This window comes from Oryza brachyantha, chromosome 4, assembly GCF_000231095.2.
Source record: "Oryza brachyantha chromosome 4, ObraRS2, whole genome shotgun sequence".
Taxonomy (NCBI): domain Eukaryota; kingdom Viridiplantae; phylum Streptophyta; class Magnoliopsida; order Poales; family Poaceae; genus Oryza; species Oryza brachyantha.
This window is the reverse complement of record NC_023166.2, coordinates 11883576-11904848: the sequence shown is the minus strand read 5'-3', so window position 1 is coordinate 11904848 and position 21273 is coordinate 11883576. Positions and strand designations below refer to the sequence as shown.

Here is a 21273-nt window from a genome sequence, read left to right as displayed (position 1 = left end):
AGATTAATTAGGCTTATTAGATTCGTCTCGTGAATTAGTCCAAGATTATAGGTAGGTTTTATTTATATACTACGTTTGCTATTTATGATAAGCATTCAAACATCCGATATAACTAGAGGCTAAAGTTTAGCTTCCAGAAACAAACACCCTGACTCTCTAGCCACGCCCCAAGAGGCGTAGACCGCGGACGTAGACCAGCGCGGTCCACCGTTTTGACCGGAATCCGAGCTGGCACATCATGGGCCCCAGCACCGTAGGAAAAGGGCCAAAAAAAACCGGACGGGATCGTCCGTCCGTCCATCCATCCCGTGCGCCCCAGCCGGAGCAGCGTACAGCGTCTTGGCGGGTGGGCCCCCACTGACAAGGCAGAGCACAGGGTGGGGCCCTCGCGGGCGGGTACGGATGCCGCACCGGATCCCGTCACGAGGGGACTTTTGACTGCGGGGGATTAGCTGTCCTTCTGACGCGTGGGCCCGAGGACAGGGGAGGCAGGGGTGGTGGTACTTTTGTACTCTACGGGCGGTGTTACGTGAACCGGCCGTACTGCACCGAGCCAAGTCTCTCTTTGGGGATGGATGGATGGATGGGGAGACGGCTGTACTACGACGTTTTTTACTGGTTTATTATTGCCGGATACTTCTTCTACGAACGGAATAAAATGACGGGAGAAGTACAAACGTAAGTACGAGATCTGTGCTGCATGGCCACTGCTGTAATCTGGAGAGTCCAATAAGAATCAATTCTTCGGTTTTCGTGTTCAATGTTTGATCATCCGTTTTATTTAAATTTTTTTTAGGAAATTAGAAAAAAATAGTCACACGTAAAATACTATTTATGATTTATCATCTAAAAAAACAAAAAGATCAATCGCAAAAAAAAATTGAATAAGACCAAGAGTCAAAAATTATAGGTAAAAGTGAAAAATTGGTTTATTTTGGAATGGAGGGAGTATCTAGTAACAACCACGGAAGGCTTTAATGAATTTTCCATATTTGACACGTGTGTGAGGGATCAGAAGAGAGTAGAGTGATATTGCTCGTACTTTCTCCGTTCTATATTATAAGACTTTCTGAGTCTGTCTACATTCATTCATATACCAATGTATTTTATTTTGTATATGTGTCTAGATTCATTAGCACATGTATGAATCTAGGTAATGTTTGACGATAGAAGAGTAGCAAGCGTAGATCAATTTATGTCTAAAACGTCATGTATTTACGTTTGAAGTGAGTAAAAGGAAGTGCTAATCGAGTGGAATCGATAGGGCGTTAACCATAAATACACTTTAAAACTACTTTGGACAATCCTATATCATTTGGTCACTCTTGAAAATAATATTCTTTTTTCTACTTATCCAAGACTATGTAAAGCATGGAAAAGGAAAAAGCAATTAATACCCCGTTCATGCTCTTAATTTCCACTAACTGAATGTTTCACAGACGTGTGGAGTACAATAAGATATTCCTTTCCACATTCGTGACCTAGAAAAGGTGCGGGTCTTAGCTAGAACCTAATTGTGCCCCTTAATCTTTTGTCTTGCGACCTCTACTCTAATCAAACGACTAAAGGCCCCTACGAAAGATGAAAAATGTGAGGACTCAAAATGAGAAAGGAAGGAGTTCGGTAAGATGACCTTGAGCATTATACAAGGACAAGGACATGTTGTAAGAGTAATACATTACCTTATATGTGGAATTGCCATAACATGGCCAAAGATCGTAGTTCTCGAACGAGCACTCAAAAAAAATCTAGAGGATCCTTGTGATTACATAATCCCAGATCATAGCGTCAGGTATTTTTTTGCGAGCTCAAATTCGAGTCTACCTATACAAGTTACCATGCCTTGTATATAGTAGAGTTTTACCTATACGTATTATTATAAATAATATTTTTTTGCCTGTATTATAACGTAAACACGTGATAAACATTTGTGTACTTATATATTGTATATATAACACACCCTACCACTACACGTCTACACCCACCCAAAAAAAACCCTCCTTCCCTATCCCCATTTCGATCAGGCGAACGCTACAATCTACATGCAATTACACGAGCCTGCAGAGTACTCGTAGAAACGAGCGTATACCATCGACGATAACGTCGCAAAAACCCAAAAAAAAAAACCGTGAATATTGACGAGGGAGGCAGCTGATTTGTCTTCCCCCTCGAGAGAGAATAATCGGGGCGGGCGGGCGTACGAGGACCGCGTCCACGAAGCCCCCCCACGGCATCACGCCCACGCCAGCGGCTCCCCCATCCCCTCCTGCTCTACTACTCGGAGTACTACACTTCGATCTCCCCACTAACCCCATCACCTCGCCTCGCCCGAACGATTCCCACCCCTCCTAACGGACGTCCGCCCACTGGCGCGTGGGCCCAGCGGGGCCCGGCTCCCACCTGTCGGTAAAAGTTACGTGGTCGGGTCGCGGTAACTCTCGCCGTCCCCCCCGAACAGGTCTCCTTTACCAATGGAACATTTTAGGTTGGAACACACACTGGCTCGCCAAAATTTTTAAAAAAGTCTCTCCAGCTGAATAAAAACGCTGGTTAATTAAAAAAAAATAGGAGAGAGAGAGAGAGAGGGCAGGTCGCTTCCATTGGAGAGAGGAGGGCAGAGGAGGAGACCGAGCTGTCGCGGCGGCGGAGGAGAGGAGAGGGAGCTGATCGGCGACCCACCGACGTACTCGGCAGAGGCGACGCTGGGCGGGCTCCCGGTCGTGAGGTGGGCGGGTCGACTTGGCAGAGGTGAGCGGCGGCGGCGGCGGGGATGGCGGAGGCGCGGCTGCTGCGGCGGCTGTGCTGGACGGCGGCGGTGTTGTGGGTGGTGGCGGCGGTGGCCGTCAGCCGGGTCGGCGCCAACACGGAGGGTTAGTGTGATTCCACGGAATTCAGCTCCTTTTTTTGGGCGGATTACGCCCCCCCCCCCCCCCCCCCCCCCCCCTATTTCTGGACTTGCTTCTGGATTCGATGAATCTATCGGTCGTCGGGTGCTTCTGTTTGGGTACATGTTACTGGTTGATACTACTAGTATTCAACATGTTTTGGTACATGGGCGGGGCGGGGCGTGGATGGATTGAGATTGACCGATTCATTTATGGGGACGAAACATACGCCCACCGACCTTCCTTTTGTAGACTTGATGGATTATCGAGGCTATTTATTTTCCCTCTGATGGTGTGTTGCGAAACTGCTCCCTGCTGGGAGATTTGTCTAAGGTAGAAAAGGTTTCTGGAGTAAGTTTGGTAGGTACGATTTGTATGTGCACCGAAATGGGATTGCAAATATCTGCAATGAATTTGGTGTACTTTTTAGCCAATTTAAATGAACTCAAAAGGAATTGGCTTCCTCATTAGGTTCCAGCATGGAAGAATATTGCTTATGAGTTGTGAAATCTTCTCTTGTGGAAAGATAGTTTTTTTTATCCGAATTAATAACTGGTAGAGCTAACTGGGTTTATGTTTTAATTGGTTTGTGAGGAGAGGAGTATATGCTAGAGCTTGCTCTTCAAGGGGGCATTGGCCATCGTTCTTATCAAGTTTAAGCTTTCTCCAAACGGGAACTAAAGTCATGGTCTTTGTTATCACCGTATCACTGAACAAATTCTCCTATTTAAAATTACTTGGTGTGCCCCTCAACATGCTTTTCTCCATATATCTGGTTGTTGCACATACAATTAGTTTAGTCCTTTTAAGCACATATTTTGGTTGCACTCTATGTGTTGTCCTTTTCCACATTTTGGTATTATTAATCACAAATACCTCTGTAGTGTTGATATTAATTAATGTGCAAACACTAATCTTGAGAAAGATTGAGAGCTATGCAGATAGTATCCTAAGAAATGGAAGTAATATATCACATACTGTTTTGTACTCTGTATTTGCTAGCATAATTTAGCCTGAAAAGGTGATTGGATTTGCACAAAAAAATTTTCTTTTGAGTATCTATTGTAACTATTATCTACCCCCTTAAACAACTACTATGTTGCTGATATTGAGGTTCATTTCAATGTCAGGTGATGCCCTGTATAGTCTGCGCCAAAGCCTGAAAGATGCTAACAATGTGCTGCAGAGTTGGGATCCGACTCTGGTTAATCCATGCACATGGTTCCATGTAACGTGTAACCCTGACAACAGTGTGATCAGAGTGTAAGTTTTTGACAGAAAGTTATCCTATTTATGCATGACATAAGTGAGAATGTGGTCATTTTGTGTGTTGACCGATCTATTTTCTTTTTACAGTGACCTTGGAAATGCACAATTGTCAGGTGCATTGGTGCCCCAGCTTGGGCAGTTGAAAAATCTGCAATATCTGTAAGTTTACACTTCCAGTCTTATGAGAATTATGTTTTTAGTTGCACCATGCACTAGTGCATCTATTCAATTTGTCAACTCATAAACATACTTCATGGATGATTGGTTTTTGAAATAACCTACTGCATAGAAGTTTGGTCTCCATAACTTGAAACATGCATGGCTTGTTCTTGCGGCGAAGATGGTTGTATTGCCAAATATGCTACATTTATTGTTCAACGATCATATATGATAGTATGGAACATTTTTTATGTTTGGACATCTCTTTCACTGGGCCATGAAACCTGAAATTTAATTATGTTGTGACTTTTGACAGGGAGCTTTACAGCAACAACATCAGTGGGACGATACCTAATGAACTGGGAAACTTAACTAACTTGGTCAGTTTGGATCTGTACCTGAACAACTTCAGTGGTTTTATTCCAGAAACCTTGGGGCAACTCTACAAGCTGCGTTTCCTGTAAGAGTACTCCATTTTTCGATTATGGATATAATTATGAAATGTGTATGTCCTTGAGGGCGGGAGGGAAGGTTCTTGCAATAGAAAGAGTTCCTGTAGTTTACCCAGCTTGTTCTCTTTTGACAGAGGAGGGGAAAGCATCCGCATTTTAGTTCTCTGCTTTGTTGCTTATTTCATTGAAGGCCTTGTCTGTTGGAATGATTGTAACATAATTCTTTATTTGAATGTCTTCTTGTAAGGATAGTCGTCTTAACAACAACAGTCTTTCTGGTACAATTCCAAAATCCTTGACCAATATCAGCACACTGCAAGTTCTGTAAGTTGCCCTTCTGCTAATTCATATTCGATGTCTACATGTAGGACTTATTGCTACATGGCAATAGAATTTTAAGATGTATACATATTAACATAGTGCCCAACAATTCTGCAGGGATCTCTCAAATAACAATCTCTCTGGAGAGGTTCCGTCAACTGGCTCCTTTTCACTCTTTACCCCTATAAGGTGCTTTCTCTAGATAAATTTTAGATTCTTAGTGCTTACTACATCTTGTAAGACTGACATATCATTACTTTATTGTGACAGTTTTGCTAATAATAAAGACCTTTGTGGCCCGGGTACTACAAAACCATGTCCTGGAGCTCCACCCTTTTCTCCACCGCCTCCTTTCAATCCTCCAACACCAACTGTGTCACAAGGTGATTTTCTATGGTTACATTTCTGTTGCATTTTGGTGATATTGCTTGGGATATGTATATGCATAAATGATGCAGATGGGGGGCTTTGACATATTCTTGTGGAATTAATTCCGTTCCATTAGGTGATCCGAAAACTGGAGCAATTGCTGGAGGTGTTGCTGCAGCTGCCGCATTGCTGTTTGCGGTTCCTGCAATTGGATTTGCATGGTGGCGGCGGCGTAAACCTGAAGAACACTTCTTTGATGTCCCTGGTTTGTATTTTATCAGAGTGCACTTCATGAAACTTATGTTATCCATTTTAATAATCTAGTCTCCTTTAAATTCAGCCGAGGAGGATCCCGAAGTGCACCTTGGCCAACTTAAGAGGTTCTCACTGAGGGAGCTTCAAGTTGCTACTGATAACTTTAGCAATAAGAACATTCTGGGAAGAGGTGGCTTTGGAAAGGTGTACAAGGGGAGACTGGCGGATGGTTCATTGGTTGCAGTCAAAAGATTAAAAGAAGAACGCACCCCTGGTGGTGAGCTCCAGTTCCAAACAGAAGTTGAAATGATTAGCATGGCGGTGCATAAGAACCTTCTTCGGCTTCGTGGATTTTGTATGACACCTACAGAACGGTTACTTGTCTATCCATACATGTCTAATGGGAGTGTTGCTTCACGATTGCGAGGTGCCTTAATCTTCCCTGCCTTTTACCACATAATGGTTTCTTACACATTTGTTTGCATATATAAACATGAAATGCTACAGCTATTATGGTTATTGAAATCACTGAACATTTATTTTCTAACTTCATCCACACACAGCTTAAACATAGCTGTTGTTTCTGTTGACATACTATACATCCATAAGGTAATTATTTCGTTGACTTGTGTTTATGATTTTGTAGAGCGCCAGCCAAATGATCCGCCACTTGAATGGCAAACAAGAACTAGGATTGCGCTGGGGTCTGCCAGAGGATTGTCCTACTTGCATGACCATTGTGATCCCAAGATCATTCATCGTGATGTCAAAGCTGCAAACATTCTGTTGGATGAAGACTTTGAGGCAGTCGTGGGAGACTTTGGCTTGGCCAAACTTATGGATTACAAGGACACTCATGTAACCACAGCTGTTCGTGGAACGATCGGACATATTGCTCCCGAGTACCTCTCTACTGGGAAGTCCTCCGAGAAGACTGATGTTTTTGGCTATGGAATCATGCTTTTGGAGCTCATTACAGGACAAAGGGCATTTGATCTTGCCCGTCTCGCAAACGATGATGATGTGATGTTGCTTGATTGGGTAAGTACTACCACATCTTTATACATTCCGACAGCCATAAAAATGATTTTGCTGTTCCTCATGCATGCTACTAGTTGTCTCCCAAAACACACCTTTGATATTCCGTAGCAGTCTAGTGACTAGTACAAGAATTAGAACAAATGGTTGAAATTATTGGACTGTTGGTTCTTAGCCACATCATCAGCATTGCAAGTGATAAAGCGAGCTGGCAGTTCACCCTCCATGTGTCATCAATTATGGAGACGCACGCCATGACAAGTTGGCAGCTAGGTTTTGCCATGTCTGGTACCGAGGCATGCTCCATCTGTATGCATGCCTTGTCTAAATTTTGAACTGCTACTTTTAGAAACTGGCAAGCAAGTAACCGATTTGTCTTTTCAGGTGAAAGGGCTTCTGAAAGAGAAGAAGGTGGAGATGCTGGTGGATCCGGACCTTCAGAGCCTGTACGAGGAGCATGAGGTGGAGTCGCTCATCCAGGTGGCTCTACTCTGCACACAGGGCTCCCCGATGGACCGGCCCAAGATGTCGGAGGTGGTGAGGATGCTGGAGGGCGACGGCCTCGCCGAGCGGTGGGAGGAGTGGCAGAAGGTGGAGGTGGTCCGGCAGGAGGCGGAGCTGGCCCCCCGCCACAACGACTGGATCGTCGACTCGACCTACAACCTCCGGGCGGTGGAGCTGTCTGGCCCGAGGTAAAAAAAAGGAAAGAAAAGAGACAAAAGATTCGACCTTTGATCGACTGCTTCTTCGCCCCTTGTTTGTGTATATGACAGACAGATCGATAGCTGGCAAATCTGGAGGGAAAAATGGTTTACTTGTACCCCTCCCTTCCCTGGTGCCTCGGTAATTTTTAGTAGGCTGCACTTGGTTGCCGTTAGAACTGCACGGCCGGGCGAAATTGCAACGCATTGTTGTGGCGGCTTGTGCGTGTGTAATGGCTGAACAACTGATGCATCTCTTGCTGTATTGTACGTACGCTTATCTTTGACGGTGCTAAAACATACTAGGCAATCTTTTTTGGTCTCCCGGATGACCTGTTCCACCTGTACTTGTTACTCTCCATTGAAAAAAATACTCTGCTGCTTTCAGAAATTCAGCGGACGTACTACTGCTGTACTGCTAAACTCGCAAGAGAAATCTCCCGATGACCATGGCTTATGCCACGGCTGATACTGATCATCAGTGATCACTGACGAGCCAGTGCCTTGCAGAGTTGTAGTTGCAGGCTGGATCGATGATCATGCAGCCGAGCAGGTTACCTGTGTGCTGCAGCATCTGCGCGCTCTCATGGTGTCATGCATGCGAGTGCCAGACCATCACCAGACACCCAGCTCTACATAAACAAATCCACTACTGCCTGACACGGTGTTCAGCCAGCGTCCCGTTTTTTCGGCATTTTCTGCCTCCCGGGCGGTGTGAGAACAACACAATTAGCCATCATACCCCATCTTCCAAAAAAAAAAAAAACTACGTTTTTAGCCTCCGCGTACAAATCAATTCAGAAAAAGTAAAATAAAAGACTAGAATGCTCTACAGTCTTTTGAAATCCCAACACATTTATCCTTTAGTTTTTCAAAATCTTATGTTTGTCTCTCACATTACCAAACTATAATATAACAATTGCTTAATAAACAACTCTTTATAGAACGGAGAAAGATACAACAGTGAGTTCACTGCAAAGTGCAGTAATTTACACACCAAGGGGACAAAATGATGAACAAAAGTTCACGCCCAGGTTAATTACGTACCAAAAGGACAGCAGAACAAACTAAGGAGAAGCCAAAAAAAAAAAAGAGAAGAAAAGAAAGGATACGCTAGCTAGTGCGTCAAGCGTGCTTGCTCAGATGCCGGGACGCCGGCCTACCTGCCCGCACGCGTGCTACAGCTACTACGAAGCCCAACTTGGCATTAGAAAAAAATATATTCCAAAATATAGCGAATTAGGACAATATATTATCCATGCTAAAACTACGGATCTAAACATACAGTATTAGCATATCTAGATTCGTAAGATCGCTGTATTTTGAAACGGAGAGAATAATAACAGTGTATCCACCTATCTCCATCTACTGGCAGTACGTGCGTCGCACGTATATGTGGTACGGTGGTGGCTAGAGGGTGGGGACGCGGAAGAACCTGCCGCGGCACATGCAGCGGTACGCGATGGGGCACGACTCGGCGGCCTCCGCGCACCGGAGGCTCACCATGACGCGCCGGCACGGGGAGCACGGCCCGCACGCGTGCGTGCAGTCCGGCAGCCTCGACCCCGTCGCCCCCGCGCCGCCGTCCATCCCCGTTGTCACCTCCTCTTCTTCCCTCTCCCCCGCCGCCGCGCGCGCGCTGAATCCGCTGATCTGCTGCCGCCCGTTCTCATGGAACGACGACGTTGTCTGGCCGTCGTCGTAGGCAGTAGTTCTCCCGTTTGCAGCGGATGCCGCCGTGCCGTCGCGTAGGCCGCCGGCTGCTGAACAGTGCAACGAACGTAAGGTACATGCAACACATGTAAGTAGAAGCTTACCATGAACACGTGTATTCTTATTCTCAGTCAATGAAGTGACCGATCAACTTGGGAACTACTGTGCGACTACTGGTTGGTACGTACATAACATTGGTCACCGTACGTTCACATCTATTAACGCGAAGCTCTGGTGAATTACCTGGTGTCGTCCTGGCGCCATCAGCCACGCACGAGGAGCCCATCACGAGCACTACAAACGCAAACGCTAGCGCCCTGGCACTAAACATCCTCGTCAATTGCCGGTGAACCCCGTCACGACAACACCGACGTGAAGTTGGAGCACCAGCTAGCTGATCAGCACAAGATTGACACGCCGAACAGTCAAGCAGAGAGATCACAGAGCAAGCAAAGCAAGCAAGCAGCCGATCGAGTAGTGGGCATGCAAGCAAGAACGTATATATGGCCGGCGCGCGCGCTCGCCGCGTGCGAGAACGAGCGCGCGATCATAAATAAACCGACTGCGGCGGCTCACAGGATCCTCGACGTGGAGGATCCACACGGAGCCCGTGCGCGCGCGCGCGCGCGGCGAAAAGAACGGACACGAAGAAGACGACGACGACGAGGGAGGGAGGGAGAGGAGCGGAGCTAGCGATGCGTGTGACGGGCAGCAATGGCGACGGCGGCCGCTGCTCCCGCCGGGCGCGTATTTATGGCTGCGCGAGATCAGTCAGCTGCGCGAGATGAGAAGCGGCCGACGTGAGCTTCCCGTGGAGATGCATTACTGTTAAGCTGCGTGACCTGCGTCGCTACTGTTCTGAGTTTCTGAATTTCTGATCGCGAACGCAAAAGAGAAAAAAAAAAAAGTTGTGCTGCTGCGTGCTTTCGAATTTTGATTCGGTTGACGTGCAGCTGCAGCTCTAGTCAGGCTGCTCTCATCAATGCATCTGCAAATCCGTTGTTGCAGTTAATAGATAGATGTCCAATAAATGAAGCTCCAAGGTTTATGTATGTCCGTGGATGATCCGAGCTGCTTCCTAGGAGTCCAGGATTGGATTGCCTGTAGCAGTTCATGTTTAGCTTGGTCTTCAGACAGACCTAAGCTGAATGGCCTATGAACTGAAACTTGCTGTGATGCTTCTGTCAGTTTTGGCTTGTTTGTGTGATCCTTGTCATATGGATAGACTTGAGTTTTGTACTCCAGCATCCTGATGAGTTTTGGAGCAGCAGAGGTCATGGCATGCATCCTTTGAATGAGATTTGGTTCATGGATGCATCGAGGGTGGGTTGAATGAAGAGGCAGGCATTCTGGCATTGCCTCGTCTTCAATAATGGGGTTCATTGAAAGGCCGAGGAGAGGATTGAATGCCGTCTGCTATCTGGACAGTTGTGCTACTGAGTCCTGAGGTCTGCACTTTCATAGTACTCTGAACTTTGTTGCAAGGTGCAAAATCAGGAAGATTCTCATTAGTGTGATAGCATGCGGCTGTGTTTTCTTGTGAAGATAAATGTTTTCTGATTTCTATGATAGCTCTTTAATGGTATAAACAATAAAATTACTTATTACAAAGTTAAAAGAAAAATCTGTTTTGCAAAGTTGAGATGAATAACTTATATATAAAAACTGTTTGTAAAAAAACACGTCGTTTACCGGAAAAAAGTCTGAGAAAAATCTACAGAGAAGAACACAATCGTAATGGTTCACCCAATGAAATAGATCTGATTTATACGGATGCATGTCCAGCGAAGGAAATTTAACAGATAGAGAGGGTGAACGCATGCAGTTCCCCTAAAGTTTATCTCGGCTGAAGGAAGATGGGATTGGTATCTACCGTATCTTCCTTTAATTTTTTGACTAATTAAAATTTGGTTATGCATATGATAAGCCGGATCCGTGGCGCAATGGTAGCGCGTCTGACTCCAGATCAGAAGGTTGCGTGTTCGATTCACGTCGGGTTCAATAGTCCCGATTCAAATCCGGAATTTTTTTCCCCACAACAAAGCCTTTCAAAATCATGACTAACACCTGTTTATCTTTTTGCCACATAAATTTAGGGTATTCAGTATTCACACTCTGTTTTGTTATGATTGACAGTTTGTTGATTCTTTTCCCACACAACAAATCGTTTATGCCTTTCAAAATCATGACTAACACTTGTTTATCTTTTTGCCACTTAAACTTAGGGTATTCAGTATTCACACTCTTTTGTTATGATTAACAGTTTGTTGATTCTTTTGCTACTTGTAAATTTAGGGTATTCGCACTTTGGTCTGCCCTGACAATTTATTTCGGGTATATCCAAATTTGTTGATGCTCATAACATTTGTTGATGTATTTGCATATCATGATTGAAAGTTTGTTGATTTTTCCCTGTGCAATTTATTTATGTTATCCACAATATTTTTTAATGTAATTTGCATGATAACAGTATTCCTGATTGAAGTTCGGACCCCCCCCCCCCCGGCACACACAACAATTTGTTTATGCCTTCTCAAATCATGATTAACAGTTTTTTTTTTGTACTTGTAAATTTAGGGTATTCACACTCTGTTTTCCCCCTGCCAGTTTATTTAGGGTATATCCAAAATCTGTTGATGCTCGTAACATTTGTTGATGTCTTTCCATATCATAATTGAATGTTTATTGAGTTTTCCCCTGTGCAATTAATTTAGGCTATCCACAAAATCTTTTATTGTCATTAGCATGAGAACAAATTGTTAATGTCTTTTCATATCATGATCAGCACTTTGTTGATTTTCTTTTGCCGCTATAAAATTTATTTAGGGTCCATAGTCTGTTTTGCCCCCTGCACAATTTATTTAGGGTATCCACAATCTGTTGATATCACTTTCATGACACCAATTTATCGATTGCTTACCATATCAAGATCAGCAGTTTGCTGAATTTTTTTGCCCCTGAACAATTTATTTAGAGTATCCACAATATCATTTTTCACGCTAACAATTCGTTGATGTCTTTTCATATACATGATCGACAGTTTGTTGTACAATCTATTGAGCGTACCCGTAATTTGTTGGGTATGTCTAATGCGCTCATACCCACGCACGATTTGAAAAGCACGAACAGATCCATACATATGCAACTAATCTATACAACCAGTTCAACAAAGTCCAAATCCATATGTGTGTTTTTATTTTTAGGCTCCTTCCCTACTTTGGAGTTTGGACAGCTCGTACGTTTTAATTCAGCCCACATGCGAATTTGAAGTACAAAGTTCATGTGTGTTCTTGAAGCCGTGCAGATTGTCAGTCAGCAACTCGATGGCACACAGCAGCTCTGTTTGAGGTCGGCACAGTATGCATGCTCTTTAGTCATCACCGATGTTGTCTTGTGTGAACGAAGAGGGGAGAAAGAGGGAGAGAACACGAATGACATACGGGGCTAGTTTGTAAGAAGGCTTGCAAAGTCATTTGAGTTAATTTTTCTCTCCAACTCTGTTGAAAATATTATTATAATGCTTATAGTGTTCCATGCCAAATTACCACATTTTTTTCAATGTCCTTTAGCAAAACCACTTTCTTGTGGTGTCTACATGCAAAGACCGTACATTTTAAGTGTCATGTAGTAAATTTTGCTAATTTATTAATAGCCAAAATTTAAAAAGTTTGACTATATTATGTCGAAGACAACACATGTTGTAATTGAAGAGACTAGCATTCTAGCAGGTCATGACAACTATTTTAAGGATAAATTTTATTTACTTAATTGAAAGAGCTCACATTGGTCAAAATCACCTTTTGTAAGAACTACCTTTGTCAGGCTAAATCTTCATAGATGCTCATAGGGTAGGATGTGGACGTGTGCATTCTTAAGGTGAGTTCACACGTGCTATAATGGTATGTATTTGTATTGTGTTTGGCAAAAAAGATTAGTATCTCATCTAAATGTTATGATACTAGATCGGTATCAGCCAATACATGTTGAATATCAGCTGATACTTATTGGTACCAAATTGATATTTTTTGGTTCCAGCTAATAACAATTGGTGCCAAACTTGGTAGATAATGATCGGCATTGGATTGGGCACATATTGGTATCAAGCCAACACTCATCGAGACGATCGGAGCCACCGACAACCATGGTGGCTGGTAAAGAGTGGGGGATATTAGGTACAAATCTAGCTTGGCATTCTAACCCGCCCCCTAGCTAGAACGTGCACCAATTTGTTTTGGATTAGGACGATGACACTTATGCGGACTGAAGTTGCAATCAGGGGCAGACCCACAGTTGAGTAGGGTGCTTCGGCCGACCTAACTACACCTCGTGTCGTTTACCATCTTTAAACCCCTCCTGCTATTGATAACTTCAAAACTTATGATGACCTTAGTTTCCTTAAAAATGATTAAATCATAAGTATATATATATATATCATCTTATTAAATTAGGAATGCTTCCATAGGTAACAATAACATATATTGAAAGAGAAAAAATTGATTTGCACAATAGGACGATCGGTGATGTCGGTGCCTCCTCCGTACTTCTCCCATCGTTGGTGTTGGTGGCCTTCACGAGTAGAGGTGTTGACTGAACATTTATGGCTGGGAAACCAGTCATCTATGATGGGCCTAAACGCATATTAATAATGGATAGAGGCCTGGAAAGGATTAGTGATCACTAACAAGGAATACTAATAATTGAAGGGCCAAAGGCCATCACCGATGGGTCTCATCTTTAACGGGTTTTAAGTAAGGCCCATCATCGATGATGCTCATAGCCCTTCCCAGGTGAGGCATCTGTGATGTGTGCAAAATATGGTTCATATAAGATAACTATGGAGCAATATAATATACTGCTCTATAGTGTTTTCCAAGTAGAATTCTGTGTTATTTTATGGTTTTAAAATTTATGGTTGAAACACATTCGTTGTGTTTAACTTTAAATTAGGACCAACAACAACAATTCAAAATAAAATATGTCTTTCGTTGAGACAATCGGGAAGTAGTGGTAGAATTATGAACGCATGACCATCCATTAGCATTTAAATCTTGATACTCATGTGACGTCGCCTACACTATCAATACCACGACTATCCATCGGCATTTAAATCTTAATTCCTATAATATTACTCAGATGACGTCGGCTACATTTGAATGTGTCAGAGACAGTAATTAAGGGTGTGTTTGGCCTACGGTTCTACAGATGTAGGTCTTCTTTCTGGTCGAAAAAAGAGAGGCGAATGCTTGGTTTTTTCATGGAAAAATCCAAACGATATATTTACAAATAATAAATAATTTGTAAATACATATTTCATATACATGTTTGTAGCGATCTAGACTTAAAAAATAAACTATGATTAAAAATCCAAAATTAACTTAAAATTCTAGGTTGAAATTTTAAAATTTTGTTTATAAACATAAGGAAAAAAAACAAAAAGACGGGCATATGCTACCTGTAGTCTATATACAGGATAGAGTGGTTTGAGGCTTGCAAAGTTGCAGGTTCCAACTCGCTTGGCGAAGCGTTATCCCCGGCCCCCAAGCACCCGCCATCTCCCGCGCGCGCGGCCGCGCTCGCCCATGAACGGTATGCCGTGCCGTGTGTGTCATCATCTCCTTCCTCACTGGTCCGCGCGCGCTGTTGCAACGGCCAGCGGGGTACCAATTTCTCGCTAAGCCTTTTTGTTCTTCTCTTTTTCGGTCTCACGCACGCTCTCACGGTCTCACCGCTACCCACCAGCTCGGCGCCATCACCAATGGGCGGCCACCGCGGCGCTGCTCCTCCTCCTCCTCTCCCTTGCCGCCGGAGCTGCGGCGGCGGCGGCGGCGGGGCGGAGGGAGGTGGTGACCTCGCGGCACGGCGCCGTGGCGGCGGACGACGGGCGGTGCTCGAGGATCGGGCGCGACGCGCTCCGCGACGGCGGTAGCGCCGTGGACGCCGCCGTCGCCGCGTCGCTCTGCCTCGGCGTCGTCAGCCCGGCCTCCAGCGGGGTCGGCGGCGGCGCCTTCATGCTCGTCAGGCTCGCCGACGGCACCGCCGTCGCGTACGACTCCCGCGAGACCGCCCCCATGGCCGCATCCCAGGTCAGCAACTACTCCCAAACACTCGCGTACGGTAGCGTACAATCCAGTGTAGTCAAAGCCAATTGCTTCACTGGCTGACTGAACTGTGCTATGCAATTATCAGTTGGATGTTTCTCTAATCAGTCACAACTTAGCAATAAATTAATTAACTCGAGAGCAATATTACGTAGTATTTCCTATCCTAATTAGATAAGCACAAAACTTGATCTGTGGAGATTGAAATGTAGTACAGCAGTAGTAGTAATTAGTCATACCAAATTTTACTGCTTACTGCCACTAATCCACTAGCCAGTAGGGTAGTTGATTCACATGGTACTCGTTGCTTCTTGATTTCCTTTTTCTTTATTTCCTATCTATTATGAAACATGGTAGCTTCTGTTCCATCGCCACAAATTAAAAGCATCTCCAAAAGAATGATCAAATAATTAGATATACCAAACGTTAACAATTATGCTGAAAAAATGACCTCTGTCTCCGGCGCTTCCCGCTCTCTGGTGCCGCCCTGTCTCCGGTGCTCCCCCGTCTCCGGCGCTCCCTACTCTCTTCGGTGCAGGGCACTCTCTCCGGTACAGGTCTCTGGCACTCCCCATATCTTCGCGCCGCCCTGTCTCCAGCGCTCCTCTCCCCGTCTCCGGTGCTCCCTACTCTCTCCGGCGCAGGGCAGTGTCTCCGACGTCCTGCCCGTCAGCAAGCGCCGCCTCCCCTCACCTCAAAGCCCCGACACTGTCCTGATCTGTTGCGACAAAGATCGCCCGATCCCATCCAAGATGGCCAAGTCTATTGGGATCTGGAGAGTGGATGAATAGTCTGTTACTGTTAGAGTACACGTCAAATTAAAGATGAAATTCTTTCAAGTAAATGGTCAAATTGAGATTTCAATAGCCAAATTTTAGCCACTCTCTTATGGATGCTCTAAACAGCGAACACAGAAAGTGTCAATGGGCATAGATAGTTAGAGCCTTAGATACATCCCTCTGCTAGCAAATAGAAATGTTAATTGGGGCTATTTGTTACTACTAATCACGTTGCTCCTTTGGCGAATGTGCCTTGGACTGACGGGAAGAGCAATGGGCAATCAACCGTCCATGTGGCTGGAAACTCACTGGTCGTAGGTGAAGACGACTGTGCAAGTGTGCATGCCCTAGTGGTGCTGGTGCCATCTCCTATGCCGGTCCTTGTCTTGGTTCCTCCTCTGGATGTGCCTCACGCTATCGTCCACTAGCACGGCTGTCCCCTGCGTTTCGCTGCTTTAGCTTCTTCTCTGGTCCAGCACAAATTCGGGGAAAGCCAAATGGAATCCAAGTTAGGCGAGCGTAGAGGCTCATACTGCAATACAATCACGTCAGGATCAGCTCGTTCTGCTTTTGCGAGGGCATGTGCTGATGTGCAGCATTGTAGAAGGACGAAATCTGCCTTTTAGTCTGCTCTCTGGGTCTCTCTGATCAGTTAGAGAAATTGCATACCAGGCTTGTTAACTGATTAAACACATGCCGTTTATTGGCACGTAAATTTCAGGAAAACATAATAAAAAATAGTATGTCAATCTGAACTAAGTGTCTATCCTACTTAAAGTTTGACCAACAATGTATCCATCGTATCATAAATATTCGACGTTTAGAACAATAACTGGTAAAATTTTTAAAATTTTGACCATCAATAAACTCTCAAATATTGAGTTTATAATATAAGAAATGATATTTGTGTATATTTGACTTGAAAAATAATACCCTCTCAGGGTTTAAATAGATGACATTGTTTACTTCTATACGTACGTTTGACAATTTGTATTATTCAATAATCTAGGGAATTCTCCGGCACACTTTTGCACGGAGCTAGATATTTAGTTAGAGTTAGATTTAACAACTCTGAAATATTATTTCAACAAATACCATTATATGTAAAAAATATATTTTGATCTCATCATGGGATCGAAACCTCACTTCTACCTATTTAATTGATATTAGGTCCTTCCATAATATCCAAGTTTATATTATACTTCCTCCGTTTTATAATGTAAGATGTTTGATTTTTTTGCTTGTAATGTTTGATCATTTGTCTTATTCAAAAATTATGAAAATATTATTTATTTTGTTTGTGACTTACTTTATTATCAAAAGAACTTTAAGGATGACTTGTCATTTTTTATATTTGTACTAAATTTTTAAATATGACGAATGGTCAAACGTGCAACCAAAATAGTCAAACATTTTATATTATGAAATGGGTGTAGTATTTTTTAATAGGTTTCAATTTCACATACAACTCTTTGGGTCTATTTCTGTAGGTTTGGATTTCATATACAACTATTAATTTCTATTTCTATATAAATATAAGTGTGTCTTGTTATATACAAATGTATCAATCAATCTATTCTATTATAATCTGGGCACATCATGATTTAATACTTAAGATTGTATTTGTATTTGGATTTCGTATAATATTCTATTACTATAGGTCTGGATTTTATATATAACTTGAATAATCATTTTTTTTTCTATGACTATTGATCAATATATATTATTATTACCTGGACCCACCATATCTTACAATTAAGATCTTTTTAATAAATGTTGTAATTTGTAGCTTTGAGAGCAAACATGGTGCCTCCTTTCATAACTCTTTATAATATAATAGATAGATTTATCCAAATATGTAAAAAAAATAAGTCATACTCAAAATGTCTTTAATAATAAACCAATTCACATCAAAATAAATGATAATTATTTTTTTCAAATTGGATGAATGGTCAAGTGTATTTCCAAAATTCAATGGTTCCATTTATTAAAAACCATTGAGATTATCATAATATCATAAGTTTGTTACCTCCAGATTCATTAGTATCCCTACGAATCTAGAAAAAAAACTAAACATCTTATAACCTAAAACATATGTTATAATATAAAATTAACTATGATGGTTTGAAATGCTTGACCAAATCTTATTCTAAACGATAAATATTAGGCACTGTCAGAGTACCTTGTATTGCTATTGGCAGTTGCATAATAAAATTTAAATCTAATTATAGATTTCCATAAGTATATAAAATATTTTATTCGAAACTTTGGTTTGGTAAGACAGATTTACCAACTCATCTATTTTAATATAGTATCTACTACATGAATATATTGCAACATTATATATTTTAATTTCAAATTTTACCCATATAAAATTTCTATTGCACATGCTATAGGTGTAGCACAATAAATTTAGATCCATTAGATTAAAAGCAACGAATGACTTATAATTATTTGAGAATGCCTTAAATAATCCTAAATATTTATAACTGAAGGAAAGACTACGTCTGTTTTTATCTAAATGACTTGAACTATCCAACATCATTTACTAATGAATGCAGGGAGTACTACTTAATAAATTAATCTAATGTTGTCTAGAAACATGTAATATCTAGAAGAACCTAATTGTTTAAACTAAAGAAAAGAACAGGTGCTCTAATTTGATCCAAAGAAGACCAGAACCTAAATGGGGGCATATGGGAAAATGGTAATGAGCAAAACGAGCTCGCAAAACAAAGTGTTTTTTCCTATCCTTAAAAAGTTATATTAAGATACCGTATTTTATAGTGTAAAAACTTGTTAGTACCTAGAGGTACCAAAAATTTATGCTGAAATTTAATACCTCCAAGCACTTTTTCAAGAACTGTAAAATTTCTCCCAAAACAAAATCCATGAGCAGAGGAATGGCTGAAGGCGAAGGCAAGTCACCCTGCAAGCAAATCCGGAATTATCCTAAGCTACACAATTTACATTGTGTAATGTGCAGTGTACAATTGTGTGCCCCTTCTCTATAATTGGCTCCTCTTGTTCTTGAGCTAATATTATCTTGGTCCATTCAAGACAAACATAATTAACAGTAGAGATGCCAATTGTGCATTCAGGACATGTATGGTGGCAATGAAACGCTGAAAGCAAGGGGAGCTCTCTCCATAGCAGTTCCTGGGGAAATTGCAGGTCTGTATGAGGCATGGAAGCGCCATGGCAAGCTTCCTTGGAAGAGGTTAGTGATGCCAGCTGCAAAGCTTGCCCGGGCATTCAGGGTATCACCTTATCTGAGAAAACAGATGGAGGCCACGAGAGATGGCATTCTCCAAAATAGGGGAATCAGTGCCGTGTATACCTCAAATGGAGATATCCTTAATGTTGGAGACGTATGTCGCAACACTAGGCTTGCAAGAACACTTGAAGCTGTCGCAGACAAAGGGCCGGATGCGTTCTACAAAGGCGCAGTTGGTGATCAGCTGGTAAAGGATATTCAGGACGTTGGAGGAATCATAACAATGGAAGATCTGAAGAAATACCAAGTTAAGGTGAGGCAGCCACTTTCCGAGAATGTAATGGGCCTGACAATACTGACTATGCCTCCTCCTTCAGCTGGTGGTGCTGGGCTAATGCTTGTAAGTTTTCTTTGTACTAAATTTTGTTTACTGTTCTTTGGTAGCTTTTGTGTGTGTGTGTGTGTGTATGTGTGATTTCAAGAATCAATTTTGATTTCTAGAATAGATACTGTTGCATAATAGGATTTTACAAGTGATAAAGAATATCCTTATCTTTTTCTGCATTAAGCTTATCATTTTAACATGGTACCCCTGCTCATTGAATAGGTTCTGAATATCCTTACTCAGTATGGCCTCCCTGCTGGTTTTTCTGGCTCTCTTGGGATCCATCGCCTAATTGAGTCCTTGAAACATTACTTTGCTGTAAGGATGAACCTTGGTGACCCTGAGTTTGTGAATGTTAACGAAGTTGTCTCTGATATGATGTCCCCCAATTTTGCTGCTGACCTGAAGAAAACCATCTATGATAACATGACATTTTCCCCTAAACACTATGGTGACAGGTAATGCTTCTCTTTTCGAGTACAGACATCTCTTCCTACCTAGAGTACTGGAGAACCAATCCTTGTAAATTTGTAAATAATCTGCATTGCAGGTGGAACATCCTTCAGGACCACGGAACAAGCCACCTGTCCATCGTCGACAGCGAGAGAAACGCCATTTCGATGACTACTACCGTCAACGCGTACTTCGGATCCTTGATCCTGTCTCCGAGCACGGGCATTCTGCTGAACAACGAGATGGACGACTTCTCCATGCTGGCGAACACGTCTGCAAGCTCTCCACCTCCTGCTCCCGCCAACTTCGTTAGACCTCTCAAACGGCCTCTCTCCTCCATGACTCCCACCATAATTCTCAAGGTGACGGACCACGAAATGAAAATTACCATGGAGCTCTGGAGCCTGAAGGAAGTTCATTTGAAATGTCTGGAAAGTTCAGTCTTTCAGAAAGGGTTTTTTTTTTTTTTTTTTTCTGATTGTTCTGTCATGTGTGTCTCTCCTAGGATGGCAAACTGAAGGCCGCCGTTGGCGCCAGTGGCGGAAGCATGATCCCAGCTGGAACCATGGAGGTGCTCCTCAACCATTTCGTCAAGAACATGGACCCGTTGTCCTCGGTCATGGCGCCGCGAGTGTACCACCAGGTCCGAGCCCAATGTCTGCTTCGCTTCGTCCATCCACGCACAGAGCTGTAGCCTCCATTGTTCTTCGTAGCATTCTCCTCTTGATGATGAAGCTTGGTTTGTTTCATGTCATGGCTGTCTGTACTCTCTCTTGCCGCAGCTGATCCCGAACGTGGTCCAGTACGAGAACTGGACGACGGTGACCGGCGACCACTTCGAGCTGGACGCCGCGACGAGAGCAGACCTGCAGAACAAGGGCCACGTCTTGGCGCCGCTCGCCGGAGGGACCATCAGCCAGTTCGTCGTGCACAACGTCGAGCGCCGCGGCGATCTGACCGCCGTCAGCGACCCGAGGAAAGGCGGCGTCCCGGTCGGCTACTAGGCCGCCGGCCGAGCGAACTAGCTTGATCCTTGTGCTATGCAGCGATGATTGTGTGCTGCGCCATTCATGGACAGATTTTGTACACGTCACTCTGTTCAGTGATTTCTGCCGAATAAATAACTGGAGTGCAATTTAATCTCAAATATTCAGCTATCATTCGTGCAAAGTAATCTAT

The 21273-nt window shown here is 43.1% G+C and overlaps 3 protein-coding genes and 1 non-coding gene across 6 annotated transcripts; 3 read left to right on the top strand and 1 right to left on the bottom strand.

Moving 5' to 3' along the window:
* The first annotated feature begins 2549 nt into the window (after nucleotides 1-2549).
* Nucleotides 2550-7777, top strand: LOC102717614 (LRR receptor kinase SERK2). 2 transcript variants are annotated; one of them, XM_040522997.1, is made up of 11 exons: nucleotides 2550-2870; nucleotides 4016-4148; nucleotides 4242-4313; nucleotides 4630-4773; nucleotides 5018-5089; nucleotides 5204-5275; nucleotides 5357-5469; nucleotides 5592-5720; nucleotides 5796-6137; nucleotides 6357-6751; nucleotides 7133-7777. In XM_040522997.1, the coding sequence occupies exons 1-11, from the start codon at nucleotides 2771-2773 to the stop codon at nucleotides 7442-7444; spliced, it is 1884 nt and encodes a 627-aa protein (XP_040378931.1). In that variant the 5' UTR covers nucleotides 2550-2770; the 3' UTR covers nucleotides 7445-7777. The 2 variants fall into 2 exon arrangements, with proteins under 2 accessions (XP_040378931.1, XP_006653479.2); XM_006653416.3 differs by lacking the exon at nucleotides 2550-2870 and adding an exon at nucleotides 3556-3625 and having other exon boundaries at nucleotides 7133-7761.
* A 1082-nt stretch (nucleotides 7778-8859) lies between these two features.
* On the bottom strand, nucleotides 8860-9493 carry LOC121054197 (protein EPIDERMAL PATTERNING FACTOR 2-like). Its single transcript, XM_040523215.1, has 3 exons — nucleotides 9406-9493; nucleotides 9131-9209; nucleotides 8860-9088 (listed from the first exon to the last, which is right to left on the bottom strand). Exons 1-3 carry the CDS (start codon nucleotides 9491-9493, stop codon nucleotides 8860-8862), a joined length of 396 nt encoding a protein of 131 aa, XP_040379149.1.
* Nucleotides 9494-11091: 1598 nt separating this feature from the next.
* Nucleotides 11092-11163, top strand: TRNAW-CCA. The gene has a single exon. It is a non-coding gene; the product is annotated as a tRNA-Trp (tRNA).
* Nucleotides 11164-14625: 3462 nt separating this feature from the next.
* On the top strand, nucleotides 14626-21234 carry LOC102717338 (glutathione hydrolase 1-like). 2 transcript variants are annotated; one of them, XM_040523686.1, is made up of 7 exons: nucleotides 14647-14748; nucleotides 14902-15245; nucleotides 19141-19656; nucleotides 19864-20099; nucleotides 20192-20456; nucleotides 20600-20737; nucleotides 20877-21234. In XM_040523686.1, exons 1-7 carry the CDS (start codon nucleotides 14742-14744, stop codon nucleotides 21096-21098), a joined length of 1728 nt encoding a protein of 575 aa, XP_040379620.1. In that variant the 5' UTR covers nucleotides 14647-14741; the 3' UTR covers nucleotides 21099-21234. The 2 variants fall into 2 exon arrangements, with proteins under 2 accessions (XP_040379621.1, XP_040379620.1); XM_040523687.1 differs by lacking the exon at nucleotides 20877-21234 and having other exon boundaries at nucleotides 14626-14748; nucleotides 20192-20520; nucleotides 20600-20691.
* Nucleotides 21235-21273: the final 39 nt, after the last annotated feature.

What these genes read in the sequence shown, in the direction of transcription:
- LOC102717338 (XM_040523686.1), top strand. An exon ending in CCTAAACACTATGGTGACAG is followed by an intron (nt 20,100 to 20,191) that starts GTAATGCTTCTC and finishes TCTGCATTGCAG; the next exon opens with GTGGAACATCCTTCAGGACC. An exon ending in CGCCGCGAGTGTACCACCAG is followed by an intron (nt 20,738 to 20,876) that starts GTCCGAGCCCAA and finishes CTCTTGCCGCAG; the next exon opens with CTGATCCCGAACGTGGTCCA.
- LOC102717614 (XM_040522997.1), top strand. Translation starts at nt 2,771, where the DNA reads ATGGCGGAGGCGCGGCTGCTGCGGCGGCTGTGCTGGACGGCGGCGGTG. An exon ending in GGTCGGCGCCAACACGGAGG is followed by an intron (nt 2,871 to 4,015) that starts GTTAGTGTGATT and finishes TTTCAATGTCAG; the next exon opens with GTGATGCCCTGTATAGTCTG. An exon ending in CTCTACAAGCTGCGTTTCCT is followed by an intron (nt 4,774 to 5,017) that starts GTAAGAGTACTC and finishes TTGTAAGGATAG; the next exon opens with TCGTCTTAACAACAACAGTC.
- LOC121054197 (XM_040523215.1), bottom strand. Translation starts at nt 9,493, where the DNA reads ATGTTTAGTGCCAGGGCGCTAGCGTTTGCGTTTGTAGTGCTCGTGATG. An exon ending in TGGCGCCAGGACGACACCAG is followed by an intron (nt 9,210 to 9,405) that starts GTAATTCACCAG and finishes ACTGTTCAGCAG; the next exon opens with CCGGCGGCCTACGCGACGGC. An exon ending in GACGACGGCCAGACAACGTC is followed by an intron (nt 9,089 to 9,130) that starts GTCGTTCCATGA and finishes CAGCGGATTCAG; the next exon opens with CGCGCGCGCGGCGGCGGGGG.